General features: G+C 45.2%; 1 protein-coding gene across 4 annotated transcripts in view; it reads right to left on the bottom strand.

Annotated features, from left to right (window-relative positions):
* BEND5 (BEN domain containing 5) overlaps positions 1 to 23242 on the bottom strand; it is a 1466135-nt gene that overhangs the window by 43026 nt on the left and 1399867 nt on the right. For all 4 annotated transcript variants that reach the window (XM_059884715.1, XM_059884716.1, XM_059884717.1 and 1 more), the window contains 2 exons: positions 16845 to 16997; positions 15676 to 15838 (listed from right to left, as the gene is read on the bottom strand). In XM_059884715.1, coding sequence (XP_059740698.1) covers positions 15676 to 15838; positions 16845 to 16997 — 316 coding nt within the window. The remainder of the gene's footprint in view (positions 1 to 15675; positions 15839 to 16844; positions 16998 to 23242) is intronic.

Genomic DNA, 23242 nt, shown 5'->3' with positions numbered 1-23242 from the left:
GACCCACGGACATATACACCAGGGTGTCATGTGGGGACTCAGGAGATGACTCCTCCTCACAACCCAGGACACTCTGGGAAGAGGGACTCTCCTGACAGCCTTACACCCTCTGCTTGTCCCTTAGTTCGGTTCACAGGCCCAGATCGCACACTTCGTCAGAAAATCTGCTCTTCTCATTTGGGGAAAAGGCAGATGGTGATCCTTGAAAGACGTTTCCTTCAAGGTGAAGGTCAAGTTCCCACTTTTGCAAAGAGCTCAATCAATGGTATGTGAATGTGAATCTGTACTGAGCTGTGAGGAGAGGGGAAAGAGGAAGAGGGAGGGAGGGCCAGTGGGGGATGAGAGGAGAGGAAGAACAGACACATGGGGCTGGAGGTGGGAAGGGCAGGGAGTGCTGAGGCCGCCCGTAGTTCCCTCCTGCCCCGGGCAGCACCAGCTCCTTTAATCTTCATCACCAGGGCAGTTAAGTGTCGGGGTTCTGCACACCTGAACAGGATAGTGCAAACGGAGGACACTAGAGTCCAGTGCAGATTTTGGTGCAAAACATTTCCACTCAAGAGAGGAAAGGAGCTAAGGAAAAAGAAGGAGAGAGAAAGGATGAGTGGAGGAGAGGGGAAGGGAGATGGGAGGCTGGGGGAAGGAGAAGACAGCAGGTGGGATTGAGCGAGGGCATGCTAGACACATGGGCACGCTAGACACATGTGTGAGTGAGTGTGTATGTGTACAAGGGACAGAGTCCTGCAGACCTACAGACAAGAAGAGAAGTGGGGGATCAGAGGTGGGGAGGTGGGAAGAAACAGGCAGGAGGGTGGATGACCACACGGGAGGGAAACCTGGGAGAGGTGAGCGGACTGCCCCTCCCTTCTCTGCCCCCCAAAGGTGGCTCAGGCCCCCAGAGCTCAGATCCTGGCTCAGACAAAGGACTTGGCAGCCTCCCAACCTCTGCAGGATGAAGACAGACTTTCCAAGGCAGCCATGCACCCTGGGGGCCAGGAGAGGGCACTTCAGCCTCAGACAACAGCAATGAGCCTCAGCCTGTGTTCCCTGCCAGCCAGGCAGAGAGAGACAGAGATGAGGGAGGGAAGGGAGAGGCCAGCCTCCGGTTCAGGTCAGGGGGTTACTACCAGGACCTCTTGGTGGAGCCAGGTTACTCTGTGCATCCATGCAGACACAGGATGGGCACTGAGCTGGTTTGGGTCCCCTAGGGGCCTCTGCGCCAGCCTAGTGTCTCCTCTAGCCCTGCCCTGCCCTGCCCCTAACTGATGGCAGATTTCTGTCCTGAAGGGCAGGGTGCCTCCAGCTTCTCCCTATGCTCCCTCTCTTCCCCTTCACCAAAAGCCATCCCTTTCTTGAGTACAGGGAAGATTAGATTTCAGAACCATTTCTTCTACCCTCCGCCATCTGATTGCACAACCATGCACAAGGCGGGCAACAGCAGGAAGACCGAGGCACCGAGATGGAGCGTCCCTTGTCTGTGATCACATAAAAAAAGGAAAAAAAAAAAAATAATGGCACTTTCCAGTCTTTACTTTCCATGAGAAGAACCCAAACATGTTACTGTTTCCTCAACATCAGGATTAAGGAGTGCTTACATAGGGTTGTGTGTTAGTTGCTTAATCACGTCTGACTCTTTGAGGACCATAGCCCACCAGGGCCCTCCATCCATGGAATTGTCCAGGCAATAATACTGGAGTGGGTTTCCATTTCCTTCTCCAGGGGATCTTCCCAACCCAGGGATCGAACCCAGGTCTCCCACACTGTAGACAGGCTTTTTACCATCTGAGCCACCAGGGGAGTCCATGCTGACATATGTTCTCCAAATACCTCACCTTGTCACACCCTGAGTCTTGCTCTCAGTCCCACATCCTGACCACAGACTAAGCCTCATCAGTAATGACTTTGTCCTGATGAAAAGTTCTTAACTGTGCACATGAGTCCAGATGATGAAGTCTGACTCTGTTGGGATATGTGAGAACTTCAGACGCACTTTTAGGAGGACTGCTGTTTAAGAATCTTAGGAACCTTTTTAGAATCTTAAGAACCTTCATGGAAGTTTCCATGAAATGTCCAGCCTGCACTGATGTCACTTCTTCCTTATAGCCCAGATGCTCATTACTTAGAATTCATGTAATTCAGTACTTGATTAGAAACAGTAATAATAACATTTATCGAGTGCATACCATGTTCCAGGTAATCTACTATTTGAGGCACCTGAGAATTTTTTGTTTCTATCTGCTTGAAACAAGCCTATGAGGTAAGTAGCATAACCATCACTGTTATAGACAGGCAAAGTCAGTCTGAGAGAGAGCAGGTCTCTTGCCCAAGGTCACACAACTAGTAAGTAACAGAGCCAAGATCTATACCCAGGTGAACCTGGCTCCAAAGGCCAGGCTCTCTTCATCCTCTTATGGAACAAAGGCGTCTCTTAGTTACAACTCAGCTGTAATTAGCTCCTTGATCACATGGCTGATTTCATCAGAGAAACTGTACTCTAGTGGGGCACTCAGATTTAAGTTTGATATCAGAAGAAACAAATTCAAGCTTCTGGGAGTGGACTGCCCCATCTCCTATAGACTGTGTTACCCGAGCAGGCTTCTTCCATCTGTTTCTGTACTTTTAGAGCCGGGGACTGGTCATGGCTTAGAATAAGCACTCAAGGACAGCATGCTCCCCTCTTGTTTATAAAAACAATAATACTCATCTCTCTGAATTGTTGGTGGAATCAAGCAAGATGATGGTTCTGAATGCACTTTATACACAGATAAGGGTTGTTCACTTCCTGACGGTCTAATCAGAGCTTAGCATCCTGTAGGAGTTCTGTAAATGCTGTAAAAATATTTTGCTTTGAACTAAAATCCTAGCATACTCTGTCTCCTCTCTCATCTCCACTGACTCATGGCAAAATCTGCATAGACTGAGAGCAGTGGTCCTAACCTCCTCCTCTCTCTAAGTTCTGTCTTTCATCTTCCCAGCCACAACTCCCACCTCCTGCCTCTCCAGACACATCAGCACGCCAGGCACGGCTGCGACTTCAGCTACAGGCCCTGTCTCAGACAGGGTTGGCAGCTGCCTCCTCTTATTGGCAGGACATTTATCATCTTGAGGAAAATATTGATGGATAAGAAACCCCAGACAGGCAGCATGTCCCGCCGGGCATGCAGCTTTTGCTGCTTGGGAAGTGAGAGTTGAGGTGCTGGTTCCAGGTCTTTCCAGAAGAATGGGAGGGTTGGTGGACCTGTGGTGAATGGCCTGTGCCCATAGGGAGTTGACAAAATCCTAGGGATGGCTGTGTACTTGATAAACATGAGTTAGACCTAAACTCAACAGGTCCTTTAAATGAGGCCTGGAGGATGGGGGTCCTTTGTCCAAACCCTTCATTCCACAGATGGGAAAATGGGATGCAGGGAGGGCTAGTGATCTGCTCAGCTTCACACAGCAAATCAGTGGCAAAGAGCAGATTAACAAAATCCACGGCTCAAGAGTCTCACATAAAAACACTGTCCACTGCCCAATGATGCCAGTAAGATAACCCCCAAACCTCTGGTCAGTGACAGTGGAGGTGCTGATCACTCAGTCATGTCTGATTCTTTGCGACCACATGGACTATAGGATGGCATCACTGACTCAATGGACATGAGTTTGAGCAAACTCCAGGAGATAGTGAAGGACAGGGAAGCCTTGTGTGCTGAAGTTCATGGGGTCGTAAAGAGGTGGGCACGGCTTAGTGACTGAACAACAGCAAACCTCTAGTCAGATGAAATGACCAGAGAAACGGGAACTCTTGGTTCCCTTGGAAAATCAGGAAAGTGGGGGGATTCTTTGACTTGATTTTCTTCCACAGCCTGTGTCCAGGGGGTACATGCTTTTAAAGATGAAAGGAGTGGTGGGAAGTTGGGCAGAGGATGTAACTTGAGGTGGCGCACATCTGTCGATAGCACTCGCCTGCCTCCCCTGACCGTCCCCACACCCCACCCCGTCATGTCCTCTCCCTGCAACCCTGGTTTGCCTTTCGCTGGCTGGGTCCTGCAGCCCTCTCCAGCCTCACTGTTTCTCACTCCCCAGCTTGCACCCCAAGGCCTGGACTTGTCCAGAGGAAGGAAGCAGCTCTCCAGGTGCCTGGACTCTGCACACATCGCCCTTGCAGTCCACAAGACTCTTTCAGGTCAGTGCCCCTTCTTGCCCCCTCTGCACCCCCTCTGTCACAACACAAGTACTGCAGTTACTCTCTTGCCTATTCACCAACCACCTGGGGAACTTCTCCAGGCAGAGGCTGTTGCCACTCTTCTTGGCATCCCCAGAAACCAGGCCAGGAGGATAATAAGCACTCAGTAAGTGGGCCCTTCCAGGTAGAGGTTCAAACTGGAGCTACCTGCTCTGGCTCTCATTCTGACCTCTAGGGGCACATAGAACAGACTACTCCCTCTCCTCCTTGAGGACTCTTGAGAATTTGATCAAAGCAAAGAGGCTGGATGTTTTCTTTTCAAGGAGAATATCCCCAGTTCCCTGGCCAGTTCCTCCTAGGCCATAATACGGTAGGGTGACAACCATCTTGCTTTACCTAGGTCTGTCCTGGCTTTAACACCACGAGTTCCCTGTCCCAGGAAACCCCTCAGTTTCAGGCAAGTCTGGACAGATGTTAAACCCAGTTTTGCTTTCCCCTCCCATTCTAGTTCTTCAGAGGCCATGCACCATTTTCTCAGTGGCCTGAATAGGTGGGGAGTGGGCAGTAATCAAGCCCGGGCTCCAGGGGCCCCTGACACAACAGGGCAAAGAAAGGACAGCACCTCCTCGCTCCCAACAATTGCTGCTATTAATGCAGCCAGTCGACATCAGTTTTGGCAGGAGAGCAGTGAGTGGTGGGTGTGGGGCTGATACATTTGCCTTGTGGACTAATACCAAGCTTAATAGTATTAAGTGTGAATTAAGATGCCTAAACCATCTTATCACACAGGAAATCTCATTCCCCCAAATCAGTACTTCCACAACTGCTTTCGTTTTCTTGGTTTACTGTAAAGACAGATTTTTTTCAATACCTTTGTTCTTAATATTGCCTAAGCCCTTTAAGTGTTCTAGGCATTCATCCATTCAACAATTATTTATTAAATACCTACAGTGTGGCAGGTAGCCCCACTCAGTGTCATTAGGGCTGGTCAAAGACCCAAATCTGCAAATGGCTAGAACAGATTTAGGGTAAAGTCCTCCTATTTTGGTGCTTCTTCCTACATTTGTACAATAAGATAATAGAAACACAAGTAAGTGTATATATAAGTGTGCAAGTGAACATGAATAGAAACAAACATGTTCAAGTTACTTAAGAACCAGCCAGGATTTCTCCAGCCATTAGCTAACAGTCATAATCCTGAGACAATATCAATTCTTTTTATCATCAACTTGGTTTCCATGGAGCCTTGCAGCGCCGCTAGTGAAGGCTGACAGTTATCACCGTAAAGTAACTTTACAACTTTGTAATTTGTAGCTCTCTGCTGTCAGTAATATTAACAGCATTTCGAATTATGACTATAAACTTGACAACAGCAGATAAAACCCTTAGAAACCTCATTTAGGGGGATGAGGGAGGCTGGGGGAAGGTAGTGACATTTAGGTTTTCCAGCCCTGGGCAGAAGGTGCACTTGACTCTGCAGGCGGGAGGCAGAAAGGTCAAGGCAGGATTCATGAAGAGCAAGGCAGCTCAGCTGCTGTCGTCCAGATGATGGGAAACTACAAATATGTCCAGCCTGGTTGGGGGTTACATGCAGCGAGGCTATAGGGTGGTTAAGAGCTGGCTAGTGGGTCCCAGGCTCTGTAGGATTTTGTCCTCCTGGAAGTAGAAGGAAACTGGGCTGATGGCAGAGTAGGGGAAAAAGTAAGACAAAGTCCACCAGGCAGAACTGAGAGAGCAGCCTGGGGCACATTATTTGACTTTCCTGGGCTTTACTTTTCCTATATGTAAAAGGGACTTATCTCAAAGGTCAAAAATCAAATGATTCTTTCTGTATCTGACTGTCAGTCAGTCTGTCTGTCTATCTATCTACCTACTTATCTAATGATTTAGAAATAAACTTGGAGATCTTCAATTTCTAACCTAAAGATAGAAAAATTTGAACCTAAAGGGAAATGAATTCCCCAAATCTACATGGCAAGCTAATCCTCCAATGCAGGGAGCCTGAGTCATCTCATGAAGCAACATTATTATTTTTACCATGATTACTTCTACTATTAGTCATTCATTTACTCTGCCAGTCATTCAGTAAGCATTCATATTTAAGGACCAAGTTCTAGTCCCTGTCTGCATGGAGGGGGAAAAACAAATCCAACCGGTTTCAGTCCCATTTAGTCTCCTGTTACCAAAGCCTTCTTGTTGAAGTGTTTTCTGTTTGTTTATGAATCTTAACAAAGGCTTGACCTTGGCCATGAAAAACAGGAACTGAGAAGTACCTGGGTGTGTTTCTGTGCCACCCACCCATCAAGTCAGACCTGACTGCTTTCTATTCTTCTGCCTAAAAAATGAAGCCTCATCCCCAAGAAAGAAAATTAAGGAAGTACCCCTCTCCTCCTGCTAACCACCCCAGCTCACATATATATTCTGGTAACTCATTGTTCTATTAGTGAGCCAACTAGCAGATGCTGGTGAGGTCTGCTTCCATTTCATTCATTCCATCATTCATTCACTCACTGAGGGTCTACCTACAGGCTTTAGCCAGAGAAGTAAAGTGATCTAACCAAGGCCACACAGCTTTATGAGAGCAGGGAGAGGCAGAAGCCATCCTGGAACTGGGATCATGACTCCCAGCCCAGCATTCTTTTTACCAACTTAAAGGAAAATCCACCTTGTTTGTGCACACCAAGAAAATCACTTCCTTCATTATGACTCTACGGTAGCTTTTGAAAAGTCTATCTGAAGCTCAGGTATCTCCCCAGAACATTTGACCCACAGACCCATCTGCCTATCAGACGTCTCCATTTGTATGTCACATGAGCCCCCTACAGTTAACACAGTCCAAACCGAGCTCAGAATATCCTGCTCTCCAACTCCTTTCTCTAATACTCTGTATTTGAATGACTGGCCCCACCATCTACCATGTTGTTCAAGTCAGGAAACTGGGCATCTTCCTTGATTTCTTCCCTTACCCAGGCAATCAATAGAAATTCTACCAGCTAGATATTGGAACATGCTATTAAGATGGAACTGTACTAGTCTTGATTTTAGCTGAGATCTCAAGTCTGTAGATACCACTTTTTTTTTTTTTGCAGATTCTTTTTTATAAATTTTTATTGGGGTATAGCTGTTTTATAGTGTTGTGTTAGGGTCTACTGTACAGCTACACTTAACATATATATTCTGCTATACGTCACATATACCCCCCTTTTTTCAGATTTCCTTCCACTGAGTAGAGTTCCATGTGCTTTACATGTGCTTACACATGTGCTTAGACACTCCATCATGTCCAACTCTTTGTGACCGCATGGACTGTACACCAGGCTCCTCTGTCCTTGGGGATTCTCCAGACAAGAATACTGGAGTGGGTTGCCATGCCCTCCTCCAGGGGATCTTCCCAACCCAGGTATTGAACCCATGTTTCCTGCATTGCAGGCGAATTCTTTGCTGTCTGGGCCGCCAGGGAAGCCCAATAGTTATCTATCTTATACATAGTATCAATAGTGTATATATGTCAATCTCAATCTCCCAGTTCATCCCATCCTTGCCATCCCCTTTGGTACCCATGTTTTTTTCCTACATCTGTGTCTCTATTTATGGCTTGTAAATAAGATCATCTATACCAATTTTTTCAGATCCCACATATATGTGAAATTACCAGGCAGGACTTGGACAACGAAACCAGGAAACCAGATTTATAAACTTTAGCTCTCCTTTAGACAAGAGGGCCACTAGAGGGCATAGTCTCCGAATGGAGGTGAACCAGCAGACCACCAGAGACTGAGGTGGGATCCATGAACAAGGGAACCCTTGCCCCTATCAGCAGCTCTCTAGCTCTGGGGCTGATGTATCTGAGGAAGCTCATAGGCATTGCCCAGGTCTTCTCTGGGAGCACTCGTCCCCGAAGACCTTCCCTTCTCTTTCCCCTTTTCCCTGATCCTGCTCAACCTCAGAGGGGTAAACATCTGGGGTTAGCCAGATGGGGTAAAGGGCTGGAAGTCAAGCCAGGGAAACAGGAGTCACCTTGAGCACCTGTCTGAGGCCTGAGCTAGAGGATGGGAAGGTTTTAGCTTTGAAAAGGCTCAATGACTTTGATTGGACCAGACATAGTCATTGCTGAACTGAGACTGTCTTGTGACCAGAATTAATTAGAAAACTTTTAATTTCCTGAGAGTGGCTGGGAAGTCACGGGATCTGCAAGAGCTGTTATATCTCTAGATCTAGATGTAGAATACATATGCATCTATCTGCGGGGTCAACCGGGAGATAAAACATATTTCATAATTGTACCTTGTGTGTACAGCTTGTTTAATATTCCTGTTATACAGTTCACAAATCTTTTCCCTTCTATTCATGGTCTGGTTCTGCCCATATTTATTTATCACTTCCTGTTTCTAGCCCAAACCAACTTCCTACCTTCCAATACTTTGGATATACATTCTCTCTCTGGAATCTGGGCTCTCTCCTTTATGTCTCCCTCTGCCAGGAAGGCGCCTTCACCCTCTTCTCCTGCCTGCATCACAGCCATTCTGGAGGTCTGAGACCTAGTTTCTCTTCCTCCAGGAAGTCTTTCTTCCCTCTTCTTCCCCAGCACTCCTGCATGGTTACAGAGCTCCCATGGGAGTCACGAGCTAGCAGAGCTTCCCTCTGGCTGATCATTTACCCCTCTCTGCTGCTTCCTCTCCTCTCAAAACTGTCTCCTTTTTGAAGGCAGGGACCATGCCTTATTCATCTCCCTATTTTTAGTGTCTAGTGAGTTTCACGTGATGGATGAGTAAATAAATGGTATCTCCAATGTCTGCCATATGCTTCAGAGGACCTGTGCAAGGCACAGAGTGGGCTGTGAATTGAGACCAAGACAACTAACTGAATTCTAAATCTCTGCATTTTCTCTTGGCTACACAGCCATTTCCTTCTCCTAGAGCCAGCATTTTCTGATTTCAAAGTGCCCACAGCTATAAGTGTGTGTGGAAAACAGTCTACTAAGGACCCTCAGTCTCTGTTCCCAATGTTTTTCTCATCCATATGTCAAAGAGCTATTTCCTTTTGGCTTGAAACCAGACCATAAACAAAGGCCAGAGAAACTCTGGGTTATTTTATGATTCCAGTTTAGCCTTTCTTTCTCTCTTTTTAAAAAAATTGTTTGAACAGAGCATATTTATGACTTGGCAGGCCAATAAAATGTAAATAAGGTTTGCTGAAAAATGGCCCCAAATTCTCAGGAATTTAACATTTCACAACAACAACAAAAACAACAAACCATGGGAAGGGAGGCGAGGGAACGAATATTTAACAGCACTGAGTAAATGCCCCGTTATTTATCTGCTTTCTCCCATGTAACCCTCAGAACAACCCTATGCTATGCTATGCTAAGTCACTTCAGTCGTGTCCGACTCTGTGCGATCCCATAGACAGCAGCCCACCAGGGTCCCCCGTCCCTGAGATTCTCCAGGCAAGAACACTGGAGTGGGTTGCCATTTCCTTCTCCAATGCATGAAAGTGAAAAGTGAAAGTGAAGTCGCTCAGTTGTGTTCGACTCTTAGTGACCCCATGGACTGCAGCCTACCAGGCTCCTCCGTCCATGGGATTTTCCAGGCAAGAGTACTGGAGTGGGGTGCCATTGCCTTGGGTAAATAATCATTATCCTCGCTTTCCGGATGAGGGAACTGAGGTTAAATAACTAATTAGGGCCCTAAGCTAGAGAGATCCAAAGCAGAACTCACACCTGCAACACTGACCAGAGCTGTGTTCTTGCCATGGTCTGGACAGAGGCCACCAGCCAGGGCAGCAGACGCTAAGCATGGCTTTCTTTTAGATTCTGTTGAAAGTTATCCATCTTCCTCCCAGAAAATGAACTCTGCATCTTTACCCACAGTTTCGCATAAATTTTAGACAGCTCATAAGCTTTTCCTAAAGCCCATCTATAAACCCCTCAATTAAGAGCCCTTTAACTAAAGAATGAAAGTAGCTATCGTCTTGGCTTGATCAATCATCTAGGACACTTTCGTACTGATTTTCCCTGTGGGATTGAAACTCATGCCTAAGGAGTCACTTAATCTTAAGACTCACATATGTCACAACTGTGGATTCTTGATATCAAGATTTCATCTAAGCAGAGAATTATAAAATTTTAGTTTTAGAATCAGCAAAATCTTAGAATATCAGGGCTGGAAGGGACCAGAATAGAGGCAAGTCCACACATAATTTCATTCTGCAGCTCTGACAGGTTAGAAATATCAGACACTGAGCCTAAGAAAAAGGACAGGGCCTGCTTTAAGCTACCCAGTAATAACAATGGAATCAAGATTCAAACCAACACAGCATTGTAAAGCAATTATCCTCCAATTAAAAAATTAGTTAATTAATTTTTAAAAAGAAAAAAAAGATTCGAGCTCGGTTGCTGGCTTTCAAGATCATCTGGTTAAAGGATAATCTTTGGAAGCAAAGTCATGCAGTCTGCATGGGGCTGAGAAAACTGGGGACAGAAGAACATTTGTTGAGTACCTATCAGATGTCATGCAGGCCAGGGGATTTGTATCATTGCACTCCTCTGATAACTGTGCAAAATCAGTATTATTATTTTGATATTATAAATAGGGGGACAGGCTCAGATTGGTGAGGTAACCAGCCCAAGGTCACACAGCTAGGGAAGCATCAGTGACTGTCTGTGTCCATTGCTATATTATCCTGATATAGTAGAGGAGGAGAGTCAGAGAGCAAGAGCTTGGTAATGTTTCGCTGGGGCTTTTCCAGAGAGAGAAATTAAGCTGACAGATACATATGTTCTGGGCTTCTCTGGTGGCTCAGATGGTAAATAACCTGCCTGCAATACAGGAAACCTAGGTTTGGTCCCTGGGTCAGGAAGATCCCCTGGAAAAGGAAATGGTAACCCATTCCAGTATTCTTGCCAGGAGAATTCCATGGACAGAGGAGCCTGGCAGACTATAGTCCATGGAGTTGCAAAGAGTCCGACACGACTGAGCGACTAACACCGACTAACATTGATACATATGGTCTGGAGTGTGAGGAGGTGGACACTGTTGTGGGCCTGGGTGAGATATCCCTCAGGATTCCCCGCCTTCCCTGCCCTTCCCTGATCTTTCTCTCACTTAGCATCTTCTGATAGCTAATGTGGCCTCTGTGGTTCCCAAGGCTGGGAAGGGGACACTCTAGATGATAGACATAAAAAACTTCACCATGGGAATCTCACATGCCCACTCACTGTGTGAGTCAGATGCTGTTCTGAGGTCTAGGTTCTCAACTGTGGTGACCCCACCAAGACCCTTTGCCCCATGAACCTTACCAGCACAACCCCGGCCTCTTGGTCTAACAGCCCCAACTGTTTTCTTTTACACAAATGTGAGTCCTCATTTACAGTTACAATGTTCTAATCAATTGTTGTTGTTGTTCAGTCACCCAGTTGTGTCCGGCTCTTTGAGACCCCATGGACTACAGCCAGGCCTCCCTGTCCCTCACTATCTCCCAGAGTTTGCCCAAGTTCATATCCATTGCATCAGTGATGTCATCCAGCCATCTCATCCTCTGTCACCCTCTTCTCCTTCTGCCCTCAGTCTTTCCCAGCATCAGGGTCTTTTCCAATGAGTTGGCTTAATATTTAAAGCCTAAGGTGCACACTCCTGTACATTATTTCATTTAACATCCATGCAACTTGGTGAGGTTAAGTATAACTAGGTCCTCCTGCTACAGACAAGGGCACTGAGGTGCAGTGAGGTTACGTAATTCGCCCAAGGTGACGCAACCAGTGACCGTCTGAAACTGGATTCAAACCTGATTTGTCTAAGTGGAAAGTCTGCTCTCTTTTCACGAGTGTCTGTTGAGTTCCCATTGCTGGGGTCAAGAAAGCAGGAAGGCTCTTGGTGCCTTTGTGAAGGAGACACAGCTCGCCTCAGAGAGCTTGGAGGACTTGCTGAAGGGCACGCTCGGGGATGATGATGGTGTTGTCATCAGATCCAGGTCTCCTGACTCCCAGTCTGGAGGACATCCTCCCAGACTATATTGCCATTCCTATCAGACCATGTAATTTCTTTTTCTGACTGGGACACGAAGCCAATAGCCAACAAGGATCACAATCTGTCTGCCTGAAGTCTCCCTCTGTTAGGAGATGAAGGCTTTTTTTTTTTTTTTTAAATGCATTTCAAACAAGAACTAGGTTAAATCATGCTTGTATGTGTTGACTCGGCCTGCATGTCCTTGGAGAAACTCCAGGTTCCTCTTCTTGTCCCCTGGATGGCAGATGAGACTGGGTGGCTCCAACAGCATGGTGGCCTGCTCAGCTTCTGCTCTGTCTCACTACCCACCGCCCTGCACTCCTTCCAGTCACTATCTCCTGGTCCCCACCAACACCAAGTCTTCCCAGTTCCACATTCTAAATATTGCACAGCACCACTCGAGTCTAGTCCTGAGTCATCTCCCAGCTGGATTGTCATAACAGCTCCCAGCATGCCCCTGCCTACAGCCTTCTCTCATCTGTCCTTCCCACTGCAGCCAGAGGCTTCCCACTGCTCTTTAAAGCCCTTCTACTGCTCTCGATGGCCTTCATGTTCCTTCTAGATCAAATTCCTCACAGGCTGCCATTTTGGTCTCATCTCCTGCATCTGCAGTCCTTCAGCCATAATGCACCTGTCACAGCTCCTACAGCCCACCTTCCTTCCTTCCCTCTCTGTCTCAGATGCCATCCCTCCAACAACCCACCCCAGGCAATCTGCCTAATTTCTGTTCAGTTTTAAAAAGTCGGTTTAGATGTCACTTCTGCTGTGAAGACTTCCCTGACCTACTGAAACAGTGTTTCAGCCTCCTCTTAACCTCTATGGGTAGATATTTTTGTCTTCAGGATGTTCACTGCTATTAATACAAGAACTTTACCTGGCTTATGGCAGACACTCACTGTGTATTTCATTTTTTAATCGGAGTATAATTACGGTTTTGTGTTAGTTTCTGCTGTATAACAATGTGAATCAGCTGTGTGTATACATGTATCTCCACCCTCTTGCCTTCCGCTCTACCCCATCGCATCCCTCCAGGTCATCACAGAGCATGAGCTGAACTCCCAGTGCCATACAGCAGCTTCCTATTGGCCATCTGTTTTACACATGGTGGTGCATATATTTTTAAATGGACATTTCCCGTGGCTCCCTGGGATTCCTCCACAACAAGACTTACTATACAGACTATAAGTGTCCTTTTCCTTTATCCAGCTCCCAAGTAGACCAGAAGTTCTATGAGTCAGGGCCCATGGTTTCTTGGTCAATATTTTATCCCAGTGCTTAGTAGGATTCCTAGAATGCACTAATGGTCTACTAACAAGGGTTGGGTGTTGAGAGGAGGAAACCTTGGGTCTAGGCCAAGGGAGGGACATTCTGCCAAGAAATTCATTTGCTTCCAACACAAAGGTATGTTGGAGGTGCTGACATAGAGTAGGAGAACCCATCACATTGGACATCAGATGTTGGCCACAAACTAAGTACAGGCCTCCTCTGGAGGGACCCTCATCTCACTGAGATGAGTCACATGTGGGATCCCTTAGGTGCAAATGCTCAAACTCTTCTTCCAGGCAAGTCCTTCTATTTCCTTTGCCCTGACATCAAAGGTGAGCTAGTCAGGGGCAGTGTGGGATGTGTCTAGGTGTGGAGCACAGCAGTTAGCGGATCCAGGAGAAGCCATGTGCTGCACACCATCAAGTTGTGTGTGTCTGTGTGTGTGTGTGTGTGTGTGGTGGGGGGAGGGTTGCACTGTGGCACATAGAGATGGCCAGAACTTTGGAAAGCAAGGGTCTTCTGAGGTAGAGCAGAGCCTGCTCCACTGGTCTATGAGTCAGGTGGTCATTAAAGCAGACTTCAAGGTGACTGTGAGGGGACTCTCCTGCCGTTCTTACCATGATCTCTACATTGTTGTGCTGGATCTAGAATACTGGTCTAACACCTGGTCTGCCAACTACTTTCCCCTCCCTCTGAGGACATCACCCTGCCCTCCACGTTCCCTGCTAGGTCACTGTTCATCCCTGAGCCATGAGGGTGCAACGGATAGTGTGGACTAGTGCCAAGTCATGTCTTGACCAGAAAGGAAGCTTTCCTGAACAGAGTGTGGTGAGAACTCCATAAACTCTCCCCATGGTTGAAAGGAGGATGCCCACTTCTGGGGAAACAGAGTCTGTACACAGAGAGTTAATATCATCCTTTTCCTTTCTTCTCCATCAACTATAATTCTTTCTCCGAGAAACTAAATATTCAGAAAGGAGACATGGGTCAATCCAAAACAAAAGGGTAAAGATAAGCAGAAACTGTCACAGTCAGTCACAACCCCTTATTTAGTGACCTTGAAATGAAAATCAACACTCAGGAATCTAGAATTACTAAACAATTCCTAAAAAATCAAGCAAGCTAGAAGGCAACCTCTAGTTTGATCATGACACACTTGGGGGTTCTTGTGGACATTTTATGAGTAAGCCAAGAGGAAAAGTGAGTTGGCAAAGGAAATGCAAAGGCAGAGAGAAAGATGCTCAGAGGACAAGTGGGAAAAGGTAGGGAAGGTGGGGAAGGTGGGAAGGAGGCTGAGGGGAGAGAGACAGGAAAGGAGGGTGGGGAGGGGGAGAAAATAGAGGAGGGAAGGGAGGAACACATCAAATGAAGCAAGAGAGAGAGACAGAAGGCGATGGGACAAGGTGGGGACAGGCAAAAGAGAAAGCAGTGAGTGGAAAGAACAGAAGGGGAGGGAGCTGGAGGACAGAAAGATAGAAGGTAAAAAAAGACTTGTCCTAGAGACCAGATTTGCGGTTGCTAAGAAGGTGGAGGAGGGAGAGGGATAGACTAGGAGTTTGGCATTGGTAGATGCAAGCTATTAACGCTTAGAATGGATAAGCAACAAGATCCTACTGTATAGCACAGGGAATTATATCCAGTCTCTTGGGATAAACTATAATGGGAAAGAATACTTTAAAAAAGAATGCATAAATGTGTATCTATACAAGCCACTTTGCTATATGGCAGAGATTGGCACAACATTGTAAATCAACTATACTTCAATAAAAATTAAAAAAAAACAAAATTTAAAAACCTAAAAAAGAGAGATATTCAGGGTGAGAAAGAGGAGTTCAAGACCGAGTCAAGGTCTTCCTCAGCAGGCTCGGGATGAGCTTCTGGTCTGTGTGCTTACATACCTTAGATGACGGAAGACTCACTCTGTTGTTGGGGGCAGAGGAGAGAAAGAGAGATAGGCACAGGTATGGGTGAATCATGGGTCCAGGTGCCTGAGGAAGACTTGAGGTGTAGCAGAGGCATATGGGGAGGGGTGTCCATTAGGAGGGCAGGAGGCAAATAGGACAATCCAGAGATGATACCAGCAGAACCAGCCACGTCTATCCTCACCCCAGGATCTCAGCCCTCACCTGAGTTGGAGACCAGATTCCTGAGGCATCTGGTAAACCCTGGCAGACCTGGGTACTCTCAGCTGGATGTGAGCTGGCCCAGGGCTGGGGAGGGGAAAGGGGAAACTGCCAAGGATACAGGCTTCTTCCGTGTAGGGCACAGCAGCTGTGGTGCCACCGATGGTGTAGCTGTAGAAGGAAACCTCGAGGGTGTAGCAATAAGAAGTGTGGTCTAGCAGCCCACCGAGGAAGCGACGGCCAGTTCCTGCTTTCACGGCATCCCGATTAAAGGACGTGCTAGACTGTGAGAGACAGAAAAAGGAGAAGAGAGTCAGGCTATGGGACCTTGAGCGAATCTTACAGCACCTCTGCGTCTCAGCTTCCTCATCTGAAAAGTCTGATATGAATCCCAATTTGCAGGATTACTATAAAGATGGGTTACATAGACTATTAAATGAAAGCACCCAGCATGGTTCTTAAATTAGTAACTGCCATTTACATTACTTTGATGACAAAGGTGCCCATAGTCAAAGCCATGGTTTTTCCAGTAGTCAGGTATGGATGTAAGAGTTGGACCATAAAGAAGGCTGTGCACCAAAGAATTGATGCTTTTGAGATGTGGTGTGGAGAAGACTCTTGAGAGTCCCCTGTAGAGCAAGGAGCTTAAACCAGTCATTCCAACCCTGAATATTCATTGGAAGGACTGTTACTGAGATCCAATACTTTGGCCACAGGATGCGAAGAGCAGACTCTTTGGAAAAGACTCTGCTGATGGGAAAGATTGAATGCAAAAGGAGAAAGGGATGGCATAGGATAAAATGGTTAGATAGCATCATTGACTGAATGGACATGAAGCTGAGCAAACTCTAGGATATAGCGGAGGACAGAGGAGCCTCTTACAGTCCATGGGGTCACAAAGAGTCGGACACAAGTTGGCAACCGGACAACAACAACAAAGAGAACCGTGAAAGCAGACACCAGGGCCAGAGCCTGACTCTGGGAGGTGCTCAGTGAGTTTCTTCTCTTGTTAAAGCTGGAGTCAGATCGGGTAAACAAAGGCTAGCTCCTCAGACAAAGCAAGTGCGATCTTTTCCAAGAGTCTCCCTCACTGACAGGTGACGGGCTGCTTGCAGGCATGGGCAGGGCTTGTTTATGTCTGTCTTTATCACCCACACAAGACACAGCACAAGTAGGTGTTCTGTGAATGTTAAAGCAAATCTAACTCAGTGAAAGACAGGGTGGCAATGGGAAGGAGGGCTGGTCTGGGGAGGGGACCTGGGGCTGGATCACAGCCAACTCTTGACTCACGTAGGAGAAGTCCTCGGCATTCTGGCAGAGGAGCTTGGGGAAAACCGCCTGCCTCTGGAACCGCTCTTCATCCTCAAAGATGTTGCCATACATGAAACCATTCATCATGGTGGAGTGGGCATGGATATCAATATAAAACTCCAGGCTTGTTTTCTGTTGAGAGAAAGGATAGCAAATGAGATGTCAGGGCCACAGAGTTTGCCTTAAACACACACACACACACACACACACACACACACCCCATTTCCTTTTGAGCTAGCCCTCTGTCTACTCAGTTGTAGCAATGTGAGGGGTTGAGAGCAGTGAGGATCAATTTCTCCTTATTTTGAACACCATCTGTCTTCAAGGTCTCCAAGCACTACCATTAACAGTCCTCTTTCGAGGTCTTCTGAAGTAATGCTACCTACCCAGAACAGTAAACACATTTATAACTAAAGGCTTTAGCAGAATTTGTTTCTCTGATTAATGAGAAATACCTTCAGGTAACACTAGTTTATTTTTATTGGGCCTGCTAATGGTTTTGCCCCAATTGGGTCATTTCTAACAGAGGGAGTCTGGGGGAAACTAAATCATGTACCCTCTTTGAAATTTTTATTTTCAAAATGGGTATTTTAATTCCAACCTCGGAGAGTTCTAGTGGGAATCCAACTCAGCAACAGTCATCACTATCATTTACTGCATAGTTAATGCATGCCAGATTCCATTCTGGGAGCTTCACATAGGACATCTTAGTTAATTCTGCTATTTAACCTCATTTCATGATGCCACACCTACTCCACAGTAGTATGTAGTGTATGGGAAAAGTAACCTTGCAATTTATAAAGATGATTGTAACTAGTCTTTCTCTGTTCTCTGCTCACACTCCCTATTTAAGGCACTCCCTACTTTGATACAGTATTATTTATTAACCTTCTCATTTATGAGTTCCCTGAAAGTAGAAAGAGTGTCTAGAAAGAACCCAGTGCCTGTTTGTGAAGGATGCTCAGTAGCCAGATGCAGAATGACTAAATAAACCACTCAGAGGGATAACTTCAGACACTGAAATGGACTGGCAGGAACTGGAGAACTCTCAGGCCCTCAGAGGGCTTTCCAGGTGGCTCAGTGGTAAAGAATCTGCTTGCCAATGCAGGAGATGCAGGAGACTTGCGTTGGATACCTGGGTCAGAAAGACCCCCCCCAGAGAAGGAAATAGCAACTCACTCCAATATTCTTGCCTGGAGAATCCCATGGACAGAGAAGTCCGGTGGGCTATGGCCCGTGGGGTCACAAAGAGCAGGACATGACTTAACAACAGAGCATGCATGCAGCACACAGGCCCTTAGAATTTTAATATCTCTCAAATCTGACTTTCTCTTCCTATATATCAGTCTGATTTATACCTATTAATCATTCCTGAGAGTAGCAGGACCTCCAATGGGGAAGGGACTTGTCCAAGTTCATGGCCTAACTGGGACTGAAACCCAGGTCTCCTGACCCATTTGCACAGTTAATGTAATACCATCAGTGAGCACCACTAAAACAGCCAAGGCAAGACCTGGCCACCTTTCCATCCACTTTCTAGCATTCAGTCCTGGGAAAGAAGAAAAATCCATGCTTAGAAGAATCCTCCCTCTGTGGGACACTTTCAAACAAAGTTAAGACCAAATGAAAACCATGTTGCTTCTAGAATGTGGGCCCGATGATTGTCATTTCATTTGCCTCAGACTTGGAGTGAAAAATTGTGTCTTGCTGAGCTCCCAGTTCTCTGGGTGGCATAAACTGCCTTCTGAGAGATACAAGATGCACAGCTCTGTGTGATATTAAACTCATCATTTTCAGCTTTGAAGGTGGAATGCACAATGATTCAACAGGAGCCCTATAAAAGTCATCTTTGCAATTTTATTTTCTTCAATTGTCTGTTTTTTCCTCTGAGCTTTTGATGAGCTGCAGAGGAAAGGAGGCGGTAGAGAGATGACTTAAAAAATGTGGAAGGAAAAACCGCAGTTTATAGCTCTGGGTATGGGCTCTATTGGAAACCAGTTTCTCTGACCTTTTGCAGATCATCTCAGGGTGGGGAGGTTGCCTGATTAGGGCTGGGAGTGAGTTAGTGAAGGAGCAAGAATTAGAACCTGGATCTTTGGAAAACCATTCTGGACTGGCTTCTACTGCCCCATCCCAACACCTAGAACCTGATGTGATTCAACTTTAAATAATCAGAAGTGAATAATATTGATTGATTTACATGCTTCAAAAGTCAATAAGAGGGACCTCTTATTCTTACGAGGCAGGGCAAAGGCTAACAGAGCTTTGCCAAGAGAATGCACTGGTCATAACAAATGCTCTCTCCCAACACACAAGAGATAACACTACACATGGACATCACCAGTTGGTCAATACCAAAATCAGATTGATTTATATTCTTCACAGCCAAAGATGGAGAAGCTCTATACAGTCAACAAAACAAGACTACAAAACAAAAACAAGCTGACGTGACTCAGATCATGAACTCTTTGTTGCAAAATTCAGACTTAAGTTGAAGAAAGTAGGGAAAACCACTAGGCCACATTAGACCAGGTATGGCCTAAATCAAATCCCTTATGATTATACAGTAGGAGTGACAAATAGAGTTAAGGGATTAGAATTGATAGATAGAGTGCCTGAAGAACTATGAACAGAGGCTGGCAACATTGTATAGGAGGTGGTGATAAAAACCATCCCCAAGAAGAAGAAATGCAAAAAGGCAAAATGGTTGTCTGGGGAGGCCTTAAAAATAGTTGAGAAGAGAAGAGAAGCAAAAGGCAAAGGAGAAAAGGAAAGATACACCCATCTGAATGCAGATACACCCATCTGAATGCTATTCCAAAGAATAGCAAAGAGAGATAAGAAAGACTTCCTCAGTGACCAATGCAAAGAAAGAGAGGAAAACAATAGAATGGGAAAGACTAGAGATCTCTCATGAAAATTAGAGATACCTGGGAACATTTCATGCAAAGATGGGCACAATAAAGGACAGAAACAGTGTGAACCTAACAAAAGCAGAAGATATTAAGAAGAGGTGGCAAGAATACACAAAAGAACTATACAAAAGAGATCTTAATGACCCAGATAATCATGATGGCGTGATCACTTACCTAGAGCCAGACATCCTGGAATGTGAAGTCAAGTGGGCCTTAGGAAGCATCGCTACGGACAAAGTTAATGGCATAATGGAATTTCAGCTCAGCTATTTAAAATCTGAAAGATGATGCTGGGAAATTGCTGCTCTCAATATGCCAGCAAATTTGGAAAACTCAGCAGTGGCCACAGGACTGGAAAAGGTCAGTTTTCATTCTGATCCCAAAGAAGGGCAATGCCAAAGAATGCTCAAACTACTGCACAATTGCACTCATCTCACAAGCAAGCAAAATAATGTTCAAAATTCTCCAAGCTAGGCTTCAAGAGTATGTGAACTGAGAACTTCCAGATGTTCAAGCTGGATTTAGGAAAGGCAGGAGAACCAGAGATCAAATTGCCAACATCTGTTGGATCATAGAAAAACAACAAGAATTCCAGAAAAACATCTACTTCTGCTTCATTGAGTACACTAAAGCCTCTGATTGTGTGGATCACAACAAACTGTGGAAAATTCTTCAAGAGGTGGGAATACCAGATCGCCTTCCCTGCCTCCTGAGAAATCTGTATGTAGGTCAAGAAGCAACAGTTAGAACTGGACATGGAACAACGGACTGGTTCCAAATTGGGAAAGGAATACATCAAGGCTGTATACTGTCACCTTGCTTATTTAACTTAAATGAAGAATACATCATGCAAAATACCGGACTGGATGAAGCACAAGCTGGAATCAAGATTGCAGGGAGCCATCTGTATGTCTTCTTTGGAGAAGTGTCTGTTTAGGTCATTTTCCTACTTTTTGATTGGGTTCTTTTTTTTTCTGGTATTGAGTTGTATTAGATGCTTATATATTTTGGAAATTAATCCTTGGTCAGTTGTTGAAAAGATGCTCATTATTAGAGAAATGAAAATCAAAATTACAATGAGATATCACCTCACACTGGTCAGAATGGCCAGCATCCAAAAGTCTACAAACAATAAATGCTGGAGAGGGAATGGAGAAAAGGGAACACTCTTGCATTGTTGGTGGGAATGTAAATTGATACGGCCACTATAGAAGACAGTATGGACATTCCTAAAATTCTAGGAATAAACCCACCATGTGATCCAGCAACCATGCCGAGGCATATACCCTGAGGAAACCAAAATTGAAAAATACACATGTACTCCAATGTTCATTGCAGCACTATTTGTAATAGCTAGAACATGGAAGCAACCTAGATGTCCACTGAAAGATGATGGATAAAGAAGTTGTGGTACATATACACAATATTTAGTTCAGAATATTTAGTTCAGTTCAGTCGCTCAGTTGTCTGACTCTGTGACCCCATGAATTGCAGCACGCCAGGCCTCCCTGTCCAATACCAACTACTGGAGTCTACCTAAATCCATGTCCATTGAGTCAGTGATGCCTTCCAACCATCTCATCCTCTGTCATCCGCTTTTCCTCCTGCCCTCAATCTTTCCCAGCAGCAGGATCTTTTCAAATGAGTCAGCTCTTTGCATCAGGTGGCCAAAGCATTGGAGTTTCAGCTTACTTAGCCATAAAAAGGAACACATCTGAGTCAGTTCTAGTGAGGTGGATGAACCTAGAGCCTATTATACAGAGTGAAGTGAGTCAGAAAGAGAAAGATAAATATTGTATACCAACGCACATATATGGAATCTAGAAAAATGGTACTGATGAATTTATTTTCAAGGCAGCAATGGAGAAGCAGACACAGAGAACAGACTTATGGACACAGGGAGAGGGGACGAGAAGCTGAGATGTATGGAGCGAGCAACACGGAAACTTACATTATCATATGTAAAATAGATAGCCAATAGGAATTTGCTGTATGTCTCAGGGAATTCAAACAGAGGCTCTTATCAACCTAGCGGGATGGGATGGGGGAGGTGGGAAGAAGGTTCAAGAGAGGGGACATATGTATGCCTAGGGTGATTCATTTTGATGTTTCACAGAAAACAACAAAATTCTGTACAGCAATTATCTTTCAATTAAAAAATAATTAATTTAAAAAAATGTGTAAAAAAAAAGATTGCAGAGAGAAATATCAATAACCTCTGATATGCAGATGACACCACTCTTATGGCAGAAAGCAAAGAGGAACTAAAGAGCCTCTTGATGAAAGTGAAAGAGGGGAGTGAAAAAGCTGGCTTAAAATTCAGCATTCAAAAAACAAAACTCATGGCATCCTGTCCCATCACTTCATGGGAAATAGATGGGGAAACAATGGAAACAGTGACAGACTTTATTTTCTTGGGCTCCAAAATCTCTGCAGATGGTGACTGCAGCCAGAAATTAAAAGACACTTACTCTTTGGAAGAAAAGCTATGACCAACCTAGACAGCATATGAGAAAGTAGAAACATTGCTTTGCTGACAAAGGTCCATCTAGTCAAACTATGGTTTTTCCAGTAGTCATATATGGATGTGAGAGTTGAACCATAAAGAAAGTTGAGCACCAAAGAATTGATTTTGAACTGTGGTGTTGGAGAAGACTCTCGACAGTCCCTTGGACTGCAAGGAGACCAAACCAGTCAATCCTAAAGGAAATCAGTCCTGAATATTCATTGGAAGGACTGATGCTGAAGCTGAAGCTCCAATTCTTTGGCCAACTGATGCGATCTGACTCATTGGAAAAGACCCTCATCCTGGGAAAGGATGAGATCGTTGGGTGGCATCACTGACTTGATGGACATGAATTTGAGCAAGCTCTGGGAGTTGGTGATGGACAGAGAAGCCTGGCATACTGAAGTCCATGGGGTTGCAAAGAGTTGGACATGACTGAGCGACTGAACAACAACAATCTTATCATATATACTTAGTAACTTTATCTCCTCTTTTAAGTTTTTATGCTTCTAATTTCTTTTTTTGTCTAACTGCACTGGTTAGTACCTCCACAACAAATTTAAAGGATCATGTATTTTCTCTAATTTTTTTGGCCATGCTGCATGGCTTGTAGGATCTTAGTTCCTGACTAGGATTGACCTCAGGCCACCACAGTGAACACACTGAGTCCTTACAACTGGAGCATCAGGGAATACCCAGAGATTATTTAGTTTCTAAGATCTCTTCCCTGTCTGAGAGTCTAGATTTTACCTGGAGTAGAAAAGGGTCCAGGAAATTAACCTGTATAGGGTCTGAGCTTGAAGTTCTAGTTCTTTTTCTTCCTCATTGCACATATTCAGCACTTTTCTGGCAATACCAAAGACCACAGATACTAATGTAATCACCATCTTAATTATGTTTTGTGCCTCAACTGGCACTATGGGCTCACGTTGGTCCATTAGAACAGAGCAAGGAAG

Source organism: Bos taurus, chromosome 3 (assembly GCF_002263795.3).
Source record: "Bos taurus isolate L1 Dominette 01449 registration number 42190680 breed Hereford chromosome 3, ARS-UCD2.0, whole genome shotgun sequence".
NCBI classification, from domain to species: domain Eukaryota; kingdom Metazoa; phylum Chordata; class Mammalia; order Artiodactyla; family Bovidae; genus Bos; species Bos taurus.
Note: the sequence above shows the minus strand (reverse complement) of the source record. Positions and strands in the feature narration are given on the sequence as shown.